We start from the raw sequence: 12,537 nt of genomic DNA, 5'->3' as shown, positions 1-12,537 counted from the left end.
TTGTTCTGTTATCAGAGAAGGAAAACTCTGACTCCAAAAAACCTCCGCTGCCTTGCGGCATACCTCTTCAGGGGAAAGGCTAAGGGAGTAAACCCCGACAGAAAATCCGGAGCCGGAGTCCCTAAGGCGGTTTGACGTTGTAGTCAACACCGGCAACTCCTGCGGCACACCTGAAGCCAAGCAGTATTGACTCCGTCTTTCCCTTGGACCCTTCAGCTGCGAAGAGAGGGGGGGGTCTGCTGCATGGGCAACAGCAGACCCTCCATATCACCCTGCCCAGGCTCTGTAGCTTCAGCTTCACTGGAGAGGACACTCCAGCGTCATCGCAAGATGTCGATTCAACACGGGAGGAGACAGATACCATGTCACTCCCGAGTCGGACTGCACAGCCATTCTCGGCGGTGCAGATAGACTCTTAAGAAGCTACACCATCGTCTCTCGAGACGGACGGCGGCCGCCGCCGCCGCCGAAATGACTATATATATGATATATATTATAATAGCACATATAAATGAGAAGTACTCATATACAGTACTTGGCACACAGTAAATATTTGTTCTAACTAGAAACAAAAAGGATACACTGAGATATTTATTCAATTACCAAAATTCACTAGCAGAGGAGGAGAAATACAAAAAAAGCTTAAGGATGTTTCAGGATGGTAGATAATGGGGAAATGGTAATTAACACATTTCACTGATCTGTGACAGCACTGATAGTAGTAAGAAGTACCATAATTATCTACCACTAGGGAAGAGCTATTATAACTATGATAACTTTCACCAAATGAAAGAAGCAACCCAATTTCAGAGATGTTAAAAATATGGGGAAAAAAAGTGGGCCTTCAAAACAATGAGATAAAAGTACCACATTTACATCTTAACTAAAACATTGTTAAAAATATCACACATACTGTGCTAGAACACAAACTTCTATTTCCTGATGACAAGGTCCACAAACTCCTACACACCCAAAGAGTGAAGTCAGGTTTAAAGAGACCCATTTGAGGCAAAAACAAAACACTAAAAAAACCACTTGAATGTGGTATTAAAAATTCTTCCCTTCACAAACCAGCACCACAAAGACCTGATTCTTTAATGGAGCTGACCATTCTTTTCCCTCCACATTAGAAAAGAGAGCCTTAAAAGTTGCTTCTTCTAACAATAAACTGAAGACTGAACAACTAAGGCAAGTGTAAGCAATATACATATCTTTTTTTGATTTGATAAGGTGGAAATACTGGATATGTAAAGTAGAGAGACAAAGTTAATGCTAAAGATCGACAATGAAGCAAATAATCCAGAGAACTCTGCTGTATTTCAAAGAACTAAAACTCATGTATAATATGATTCAAATGTATGTGTATTTTTTCTTACAGAAAAAAGCAAATAAGTAATATATTAAAGGTGGCTGTGTCTCAGCAGTGAGAACACAGATGACCTTTTCCTTTAATGTTCACACCTTTCCCAAACTTAATACAATGTACATATACTACAATACTCTTCAGGGGAAAAGTTAAGTGTTCTTTGCTCCCAATTCTATATACATTATACCATGTTGAGACATGCTTTCATCTCAATTGCTTTTACTGTCTGGAAGCTTCCTCTTCCATATATACAGGCTATATGTCCAAATCTCAGTTTAAAATCAATTGTCCAATTTTCAGGTTTATAGACTTCTCTCTAGTTTTCCCTCTCATAGTCTTCTTATAAATATTTTCAGAGTGGTGATAACAATAAAAGATATTTAATGTAGCTTCATATATACAAGGCACTGTTCTAAGTATTTTCATATATTAGCTTTACCAGCAGTACAAAGTAAAACTGGTCACTAATCTACATTAATGATGTAGCTCTAAATGAACTGTTGAAGACGACTGAAATAAATGGGCAAAATATCTAATGATCCATACGGCCCATAGTGTTTACCATATTTAATTCAAATATAAAAAAAACAAAAGAGGAATTCTAGTATTAGAAATTCTGGCTCATAAAAACTGATAAAAGAATAAAAATAATTAATAGCACAATTAACTCACATTGTTTTCTGGAATCACCACATGGTTTAAAACACAAATAAATTTAACTGTCATGTCAAGTCATTAAAAAAAAAGGTGAAAGATAAACTTTATTGACTTTTTTTTTAGAGAAAGAGAGAGGCAGGGAAAAGAAACATCAATTTGTTGTTCTACTTATTTATGCATTCACTGGTTGCTCCTTATATGTGCCTGACCAGGACCAACCCCAAAACCTTGATGTTAGTGGGGAGGCGCTCTAACCAACTGAGCTACCCAGTCAGGGCTGTAAGATAAACTTAAAGCCATGTAACAAACAAAACACTGCAAATCACTCCAAATCTATCATTTAAGCAACTAACACCTTGATTTGCAATTTCACTTGCTTGATACAAATATACACCATTTCATCACATATCAATTACTATTATAAAAAAAAATTAATACAATTACTTGCACTATTTTAAAATCAAAACTATCAGTTTAAGAAATATTCAAAGCCAATTTCTTATTTAACCAAATCAAGGTCTGTCCCATGTGGTTCACAGGTGAAATCCTAAATTCTGACTCTGTACAAGTGAACAACTATGTTTTACTTCTTTAATGGTATAGCAGAAGTCAAAGCACACACCTAACGTATTGAAACCTGCTAGTTGACCTTTAAAACATATATTTATATTTTAGCTCTTTGGTCTCAGCCACAGCCGAAACAAGATGTTGAAGGGGACATGGATGTCATTGTTCAGCAAGCGCCTACCACCTTCAGAAGTCCACCTGCAGCAAGTGCAGGTACTCCACCAAGCAGAAGAGGAAGTATCACTGGAGTGCTAAGGCTAAACAATGAAACACCACTGGGACTGGTTGCAGGAGGCACCTAAAAATTGTTATGTCACAGGTTCAGGTATGGATTTCATGAAGGAACTATACCTAAACCCAAGAGGGCAGCTGTTGTAGCATCTAGGTTCATCTTAAGGATTTCAATGATTAGTCATTCAATAAAATAAAATAAAATACAAAATATATTTATATAGGTACAGACACATAACATAGTGAATAATGTCTCCTTTAGGAATCCTTTTTAAATAATCAACAAGCATTAAAATAAAATTTAAAAACCTCATTTCAGATCGTTTCATTCTTACCTAACTAGTAATGATAGATGTCAAAATCAGGTCTATTATTGTCTTTCCTAGGTTTTCACTGGCATGAATAATACTAAATATTCTCTTGTACTTACTCGGCATTCACAATAAATACTCTGTCCTTGCCTTTCAAACATTTAGGACAATGGATTTTTTACCTTGCAGTTTACTGGCCCATCACTATATGCTCAATGTTGAGAGATGACAATAAGAGAAAGAGGGTAAAGGGAAACGAAAAGAAAAGGTGCACTATTTTTCCTCATTCTTTAAAAGCCACTTCCTTGATGTAATCTTCAGATTCTAGGTTACCTAAAGGAAGACAGTCATGTAGAGTATTTCGGGTGTGGTTTCAGAGGAATCACTAGTGTTAGCCTTCATGATGAGGCTGCCTATCCCCACCTAGCAAAAATTACATAGAACGAGTCACTGTCCTGCAATTATTGCTTAATAAAGTTTATTGAATCTATTACCCACTTTCACTCTTAAGTGTCTGTTCTGGTTTCTCCTGATCACGAATAATCTGTTTTTAAGCATATTCTCATAAGCTATAACGATACCAAGTTCATATTTATTAAAAATCATTGTCATTTTATTCATTTTTTACTTTATCCTCACAGATATTTGTAATATCTATCACATTTAGTAAAATTATTTAATCAACAGTTGAAAGAAAACATTAAATACTAAACTTCTGACAAATGCTAAATACCTATGACCCAAGTGGACATGCTACCGTTTAGTATCTTTTTAAAGTCTCAGTTAAAAAAGCTTATCAGTTTCTAGTCATTCAGATTGGTGTGAGTTAGGAGGGTAAACTGTGTCCCACAAGTATTGTAGCAATTTGACAATATGTCAAGAACATTCAAAAAAATTTTTATCCTTTGCTTCAATAATTGTACTTCTAAAAGCTCAAGAAAAAAAAGGTACATAATGCGAAGGTTTACACATTATTTATATTCTTATAATATTATTTATAGCAAAATCTAGAACCACCTCTATGTCCTACAAGGAATGATTAAATTATGGAATCTCATAATGAAGTATTACACAGCCATTAAAGTTGTTTAACAAGAAAAAATGTTTTCAATGTTACATTTAGTGGAAAAAAGCACTAGTGCTGAGAATTCGTTTCAACTCTGGATCCCTGTGAGGAAATACACCAAATACTGCTATATCCTTAGTTACCTCTGAGTAAAAATAATTTGTTTTCTTTGTTGTGTTGTTATTTTTCAAGATAATTATATAAAAATATTTTTTTACTTTATTAGTTTTTAAAAGATCTCAAAATTGTTATTTTTCAAAGATGTCTCTAAAGTAGTATCTATTTCCATCCATCTGCTATTTTATAATTCTAATAACACTGAAAAGCATTTGGGCCACACATGCCACTTTCCTAAATATTCCTCCAGCTTATTTATTTGGGATTTTCTCAAATACACCTATATAAGCACTGTACTCAAGTATTCAAACCGACTAAACTATTACCTGAGTCTTTTAAATGTGGACACAACATATCACATAAAGGAGGAGGCTACTTCCTCACACAGGAGCTTCTTAATTTCATTTTACAAATACAATTTAAAACAACCAGTTTTAAGGGGGAAAAAAAGAAAGAAACAAAACAAAAACATCAAATAGCCAGGTTAAGGCCGGAGGTTTCAGCTTCTCTTACTAAAATGAGAAACATTTGTAACTGACTATAAATGTAACTAGACTTAATATCTAGAAGCTAACAAGATTCCAGGACTGGAAATAAAGATAACACAATGTTTTCCCCATGCCTTACCTATGGACCCCAGTAACAAAGACCAAACCAAATGTTAACTTTAGGGATACACTGCTGTCAAACTATCAATGGACCAGCGCAAAGCAAAACTCCTGTTCTTCCTTCCCTCCTCCCCAACAAGTGTTTGCTTTGTATTCTTCCTTTTAAGCAGTATTTGGTAGAATGGTTCCAAAAGAAACTTGCATCCCTAAATATAATGCATTGTTGACAAGGATTTTCCCTAACCAGCATTCAATTACTGTGCAGAAGTTCCAAGACAAAGCAATAGTCCTACTCATTCCCTATGTATAAAAAACCCTTCCAAAGCAAAGAAAAATTGCACCTTTTCCTAAATAAAATGCTATTTTAAGATATTTATATTAAGTAAGCCTAGATTTTATTTGCCTTGGTCAGAAGTCCACAATGCAATAAAAGTAAAGGTCAACCACCAAGTTCACTCCAATCCCAACTTCTCTGGAGAAATAAGTACAGTAATACATCGCATTGCAAGAGCACATTTTTTTTCCACAGAAAATTTTGGAAACTAGTATTATTATAGAGAGTAGAGTATAAAAACACCTCCAAAGTTGGCTATTTTAATGTGCTATGTGACAGATATATCAATGCTGCATTAAAGGTGGTTATGTGATCTTAAGGAGAGAGGTGTCTACTAAAATTTTGTGAATACTCAAATTTATGTGGATTTTATCTATGCTTTGATATTATACACTCAATAGTAATCTTATGTCCAAACCCAAAGGATTGAAAAAGAAAAAAATTCAAAGGGATTCTGGGACAATAAACATAAAAGGTTGATATGTGCTCCAGAAAAGTGTTGCAGGGGGAGAGAGGAAGAAAGTTATGGATAGATGAACTCATATAAGGTGTTTTCAAATTGAAAAATGCACCATTTAATTTGATCAGAGTACTAATTTTTTTAACTCCTTGAAACACAAGTCCGATATACTTTTCACCCAAAAAGTGCAAATATCATATCCAAACCATACAAGTATTTTCCAAAGCATCAACACAAATTCTCTTTACCTTATTTGTAACAGGCCAAACCATTCTACCTTTTTCCAAGAAAAACAATTTTCTTGGGTAATTATAGGTATTTTCACTTAAAAAGTTCTGACAAATTAAGTCATGCAATAGCTCTTCCAATCCTTTTAAAAGTACTGCAGCTCAATCAAGTCTTGAGACTGATAAATAGAAAGGCAAAGAGTGACATCTCTACAATGACTTGCATTTTATATAAAATTTGGGGAAAAGGTAGATATTTACAAAGAAAATAATTCAGGAACAAAACAGATCAGCTGCCTTAAAAAAAAAAAGGGGGGAAACTGAAAACTTAGTTACACCTTTTCTAAATAGGCAAATAGGCTTCAACGCCATCAAAAATATATTTCAAAAAATATTATGAATAGGTTCATTTCATTTCTCAGGAAATAGTGGCAAGCAACTACACTCATTTCCTGTTCAGATTCAATTCAAATTTCGTCCATTTCCTTCTAAAGGAAACACTACAGTAACACAGGTCAGAGGGTCTAATGCCGTAATAAGGAAAACTACCGAGAACTAGGTTTTGACATTCAAGATGAACAATCCGTTTTTTATGATGCTCTAACACATTCAATAATTTTGCTTCCTTAAAAAAAATGTCTACCTGTGAACTAAAGAATAACTACTGCCAAGAAAGCCCATTTTGAAGAGTCATGGCTCAGCAGTAAAACCATTTTTAAGAGTTTTAATGTACTGGGCAATACGAAACTCTTTACTACGAAATCAAATCATTTTAGTGGCATTTTTACTGTGCAAGAGCATGTCACGGTGCTCTCAGTAATTACACCATGTAGTGGGAGCTGTAGTATTAAGTTAGACAATATACAGGTAGCAGTGTAGCTGCGACACTTCCAAATAATTAAGCCTCCCCGAGGGTAGATGGTTTCTGTAAGGTATAGGCCCTAAACGCCCCGGATCCTTCAACCCCTCTCCGAAACGCGTGCTTTGGCACAAGTAGCGTCCCCTAAAGGGAAAGGGGAAAGGGAAAACGGTTCAGAAAGGGAGAATAGCTTAGGGAGAGGGCCTCAAAGTGCGTACGGAGCGCCAGGGGCCCGCAGAGATTACCGAGCGACCCACTGCAAAGGCGAGTTTGTGGGGCCTGCCGGAGAAAAGGCCTCGCCTAGGAGTTGCAACACACTCTTTCTCCAGTGCGCAGCGCTCGGTCTGGGGGAGGGGGAGGAGGGAAACAGCTGCCAGGGGAGCGGCGAGCCCGGCCCAGCCCGGCCCGCTCACCGTGAGGGTGTCGTCTATGTAGAGGGGAATCTGCCTCCTCTCGAAAGGGAACTCCTCTTCCCCGTCCCTGCACACTGCAACCAGTCGCGCCATCGTCCCCGACGCTGCCGTTGCCACCGTCACCACCTCCTCCCAGCTGCTGCTGCCGCCGCCGCCGCTGCTGCTGCTGCCGCCTCCTCCCAACTCCTGCCTGCAACAGCCAAACGCCGCGAGTTTCAGCACCCGCCGCCGCGCAGCACATTCGCCACGGGGAGAGAGAGAGAAGCAAGAGGGGACCCGAGAGTCAAGCTGCGTTTCCCATCACCCGATTCCACACGCGCTCAGCCAATCAGAGCCGAGCGGCGGCGTGACCCGCCCCCCTCGCGCCGCTTTTCCCTCCCCACCCCCCACCGCGGCCGGCCTCCAGTCAGGGTCCAAAGGAGAAGCGGAAGGGACCTGGAGGCCCCAGGGCTTCCCCAGGCCGTCCCTGGGGCCCCCGCTTCCAGGACCCCACCCCAGGCCTCAGCTCCACAACCCACTGCGCGGTTCCCGCCGCCGGGGAGCCCATAGCTGACCCCTTTCTCCCCCTTTCTTGGAGCGCCCCGCCCAGTCAGTCCCCTGGGCTGCAGTTGCCCAGCGCGACCCCGCCCCTGGGAGGGATCGACCCCGCCTCGCCTCTGCGGAGGCAAAGTGGGGAGCCTCGGACCCTTTCCTCACCGTTCTCAGAGGAGACCTCTCGGCTCTAACGTCCGCTTTCGTGGTCGCCTCCCTGACCCCCACCTTTGCTCCCCGTTACCGGCTGACGAGGCCCGCCTCAGGACCAGCCTGGGCGGGAGTGCGGCGCCGAATGCCGTTTCCTCTCCGAGATCAGCCGCTCGCGCCACGGGGAGTGGGGGAGGGAAGACTGAGGACTTGGGGAGGGTGGGGCAGGGAGGGGCGGAGAACGCCGGGCGGGGCTCCGCCTCCTCTCGCGAGACTGTGGCCACCCCTGTCAGGTCGCTGTTTCCAAAACCCTAGCGGCGTGGGTGGGGTTCCCCCAGAGCCCCCCTCTCTCCGCCCCGAGCCGGGTGATCGGCGACCTACCCCGAGTCTAGCTACTCAAATAAATTCGAAACAGGGCTGCTGAGAATGACTGAGTAGGCCTAAACCGCAGGCCCCGGACAGTGGGGCCTGGAAACCGCTCTCCCGAGGGACAAGGGGCGAAGGGACCCGAGCCGAGTTGAGTCAAGGCCCACCCACGGGTCGAGGCCCAGTGAGGACCTGGGTAAGTGGGGCGGAGCTGAGGCTTTCGCAGTCAGTGACAGCCAAAGGCGGGAGTAAGGGAAGGGGAGACGAGCATCTGCTAGGTAAGAAACAAACTCTGGGCTTGGTTTCCAGGTACTTAACGTCGCTGTCCCAGAGACCCCGATGAACCAGGAGCCAGCTGCATCACTGCGTCCCAAACAGACTGCGCTGAGAGCCCCCCAAGGCGGCAGACAATTCTTAAGTGCTGACAGGTTTTTGTTGTTGTTACACTTAGAGGCAATTAGAAGACTATGTGGAGAGTGGCTTGTGTAAGCGTCCTAGCCAGCGAAACTTCTTGGGCTGGGTTAATATTAACTTAGGGACTCAGACAGGACACCAGTTCCCTCGGGCAAAGTACTGGTACTGGCCAAAGGCCCTTTCTTCTCACCCTCTTCTGAGAAACGGAGCTGCTGAAAAGACAATTCATCTACACTCCACGTGCCACCATGTACTCAGTTCCTACCTCGAAGGCTTTGAAAGCCTGTTGTAAAGCCAAAATAATTGTTGGGAAGTATTTTTGTCTGGGGACAGTCTTGCCCATTTTAAGGATACATCCATTTGCTGCACTTACAGCTAACTAATCCTGATAACAAATCTGTATTTCCTAGGAGAATAGGCTAGAGCTATGATACTAACCTTTACAAATATATTTTTTGGTCTCCCTTACCAAGTAGCTAAGGTGGTTGGAGCGGTGTCCCGATGTGCCAGGGTTGCAGTTCGATCTCTGGTCAGGGCCCATGCACGAAAACAACCGGTGAATGCCTGAATGGGTGGAAACTATAGGTTGATGTTTTTCTTCCTCTCCCTCCCCCTCTCTCCCTTACCATCATTTTCTCTCTAAAAAAAATTTTTTTTAATTAAAATTATTTTGGTCATCACATGCAGTCTTAGAGATTCACAGTGCACCCTTCGCTATGTTGACTTAGGATATTGTGGGATCACTTTAAGGGTGGAAGAACCATTGTTGAGTCCCCAAAGTGGATTATCCAGTAACTATTTATGTCTTTTGGCCATGTTGGGATAGCAAAACTCAGTGTGGTTGTCAGTTTAATCCACTGGGCATCTAGGATGAGCATGCAGCTTCTGACATGTTAGACTACATAGACAAAATCTGGACATTCTTACAGAATCTTGTTTTTATGTAAAAACACTCCTAAGGAAAAAAAGAATACTGTGGCTTTTAATATCTAAAGGTGCACCCATAAAGACTGTATCAATTAATGTGACTATACCTTTTAAAATTTTTTATTGATTTTAGAGAAACTTTGATTTGTCCTCCCACTTATTTGTGTACTTATTGGTTGGTTCTTGTATATGTCCTGACGGAGGTTGAGAGCCACAACCTTGACATACTGGGACGACCCCCTAAACAACTGAGACCCAGTCAGGACTACCTTTTAAACTTTCTTTGGATTGTGATTAGTAAAGGACGTCGAAAATAGCAAGCTCAATATATAGATGATAATTTTAATAACTTGTTATTGAACTTTTGTAACTGAGTAAACACTGGTACTAGCAAAGAACAGAGTATTTAAATGGAAATTTAAATCTAAGTTATAAAGTTTTTAAAATCCAAATATAGAACATAAGGAAACCACAACCGTCTCTTTTCACCTGAGATGACCTGATTTGGATATGTTTTTTAGGTCTACTGAGCACAATGTTTACTATCTTTGGACAACGTTTCACATACTATAGGTATTCAATAAATATTTATAAGGCTAAAAAAGTGAATTATTTGCCAGATGACTTGCTGTTTCTCAAGAAGGTAAGGAGATAGCCTGGGTGGTACAAATATGATGAAGTCATATTATAAAATCATTTTGAGGGAAAATGTTTAGAAAGTTATTTCATTGCAAAACAATTTCTAGAAGTCTTAACTATGTATCTTCTTAGTTTTAGAGCAGGCACTCATTTTTCTTTTCCTTTTAAAGATTTTATTTATTGATTTTTAGAGAAGGGAAGGGAGGGAGAAAGAGAGGGAGAGAAACATCGATCAGTTGCCTCTCACACGCCGCCAATATGGGACCTGGCCCACAACCCATGCATGTGCCCTGACTGGGAATTGAACCGGCCACCCTTCAGTTCGCAGGACAATGCCCAACCCACTGAGCCACACCAGCCAGGGCTCATTTCTATTACTATTTTCACGGTTAGTCAATTTTCAGCTAAGCAGTAGTGCCTCAGCAGATATTTCATGACTAAGTATCTGCCTTTAGAGAGCTTATCTCTAATTGACAAAATAAGTCATTACTATATAAAAAAGCCAGTTGTTGCCTATTTTTAAATTTCAATATTGGCATCGTGAAGGTCAAAGGACTTGAAATGTCAGGAAGGAGAAAGCAATCAACAGTGGGACATTTTGCTGTTACCTAATAAAGAACACTTGAAGTGATAGGGATGTGATAAATTATCAGCAAAATGCTGTTATTTTTCTTCTTATACAGGTCCCCAATGAAAGCCAGCTACAAAAATCAGACATCAATGACATATGACTATTCTCCAAGCTACCTAGGTTAAAAAAAAAAAAAAAAAAAGAGTACTGATTTATTCATTATTTATCTTCATAGACTATACATAAACTCTTAGAGAGCAAAGTATGTTTTTGAATGATTTATACAACATTGATGTACAATAAAAATAGAACTGTTTGTCGTCTCCTAAACACAAAGCTATTGATACATATGTGGTAGATACCACAAATTTATATTTGTGTAAAATGAAAGTCATGGGAATGACACACTTTCTGAAGGTCATAGATAGGGTAAGTTCTTACACCAGATTATATGTATTCTTTTCTCTTCTCTTTCCCTCCCCCTTCTCTGTCCTCTATATTAACCATGTTGTTTTATGTGGTAAAATCAAGAATAGAATGCTATTTAAATTACTATAATTGTCCAAATCTGTAAATTGAGTTTTCTTTTTCATGAGTTGACAGTGGGAAATTGTTGTCTATCAAAAACAGAAACACATTTTCCCTATTTAAACTTTTTTAAAGGGAAAATAATGTCCACAAGTTAAAATGTAAGCCCCTTGAAGGTGGGTACTTTGTCTTATTTTCTGTTGTTCCCCTGGCACCTACCTGTACCTGACACCTACCTGTACCTGGCACATTGGAGTTCAGAAAGTCTTTGTTGAATGGTCTCTTTTACTAATTCTTGTTATGAATGCTATTTCGTTAGCTTTCTCTTACATGGAGATCATAATAGGAGGTGGAAAACACAATACACATTGTTCTTTTAAGTTATGATTAATTATCTGTAATTGTGAGAATAAACTTATTTATGACCTAGAAAAGAAGGAGCAGTTACTGACAAGCAGCAGACCAGTTAGACCACATGTTCATTAAGTCATCAAATTACTTACTTTAAATTACCTCTATGTAAATGAGAGAATATAGAGGGCCTCTCAGCCCTCCCCTGAAGGCTTTGAACAGATAATTTGTGGGGGAGTAGCACTGTGACATAGCAGGAAAACCAATCACCTTTACTAGTCATGCTCAGTCCACATAATCTTAATAAATTTCAAGTCTTCCTTTTCATTGAAAATCTAATTTTTGTTCTTATAGCTATATAACCACTTAATATACTGATTTGAGGGGGAAACTCCTTTCAGTAATAATTACCTCCAAATATATTGTAGTTAGCAAATATAAAATGGCACATAAATACTAAATTAGCCATCATCAATGTAACAAACTGAAATAAATTAGAATAGTCATATGTAACAAATCAGGGAATAAAATTAATTTTGAACTAATTTAGAGGTAACTAAAACTAAGAGCAAATCTCTAATTTAATGTTAGAGGAGGTTCTACCTACAAATCCAGATTGCTTACCAAATATAAATTTAACTTGAACATCTTATCCTTGTCGCTGCAATGATGAGGTTTTTACTTGAAACTAGAATGGACTATAGAAAGGCAGTTTAACTTTTTCTTTTGTCTTTTTAATTTTTTCAATTACAGTTTACATTCAGTTTTATTTTGTCTTAGTTTCAGGTGTACAGCAGTTTGATTTTTTTTCACCCACTTTAAACAATATACAAGGAACATTAGA

General features: G+C 39.5%; 1 protein-coding gene across 4 annotated transcripts in view; it reads right to left on the bottom strand.

Annotated features, from left to right (window-relative positions):
* The window catches only part of GGNBP2 (gametogenetin binding protein 2), a 32,768-nt gene extending 24,666 nt beyond the window's left edge, over positions 1-8,102 (bottom strand). For 3 of the 4 annotated variants that reach the window (XM_090257793.1, XM_090257795.1, XM_090257794.1), the window contains exons 1-2: positions 7,913-8,102; positions 7,217-7,406 (exon numbers count right to left, since the gene is read on the bottom strand). In XM_090257793.1, coding sequence (XP_090113919.1) covers positions 7,217-7,309 — 93 coding nt within the window. In that variant the 5' untranslated portion in view covers positions 7,310-7,406; positions 7,913-8,102. Of the gene's footprint in view, positions 1-7,216; positions 7,473-7,912 lie in introns of those variants that run through there. The other variant, XM_090257796.1, reaches the window with a different exon arrangement.
* Positions 8,103-12,537: the final 4,435 nt, after the last annotated feature.

This window comes from Furipterus horrens, unplaced genomic scaffold, assembly GCF_987537825.1.
Source record: "Furipterus horrens unplaced genomic scaffold, mFurHor1.1.pri manual_scaffold_11, whole genome shotgun sequence".
Classification (NCBI taxonomy): domain Eukaryota; kingdom Metazoa; phylum Chordata; class Mammalia; order Chiroptera; family Furipteridae; genus Furipterus; species Furipterus horrens.
Note: the sequence above shows the minus strand (reverse complement) of the source record. Positions and strands in the feature narration are given on the sequence as shown.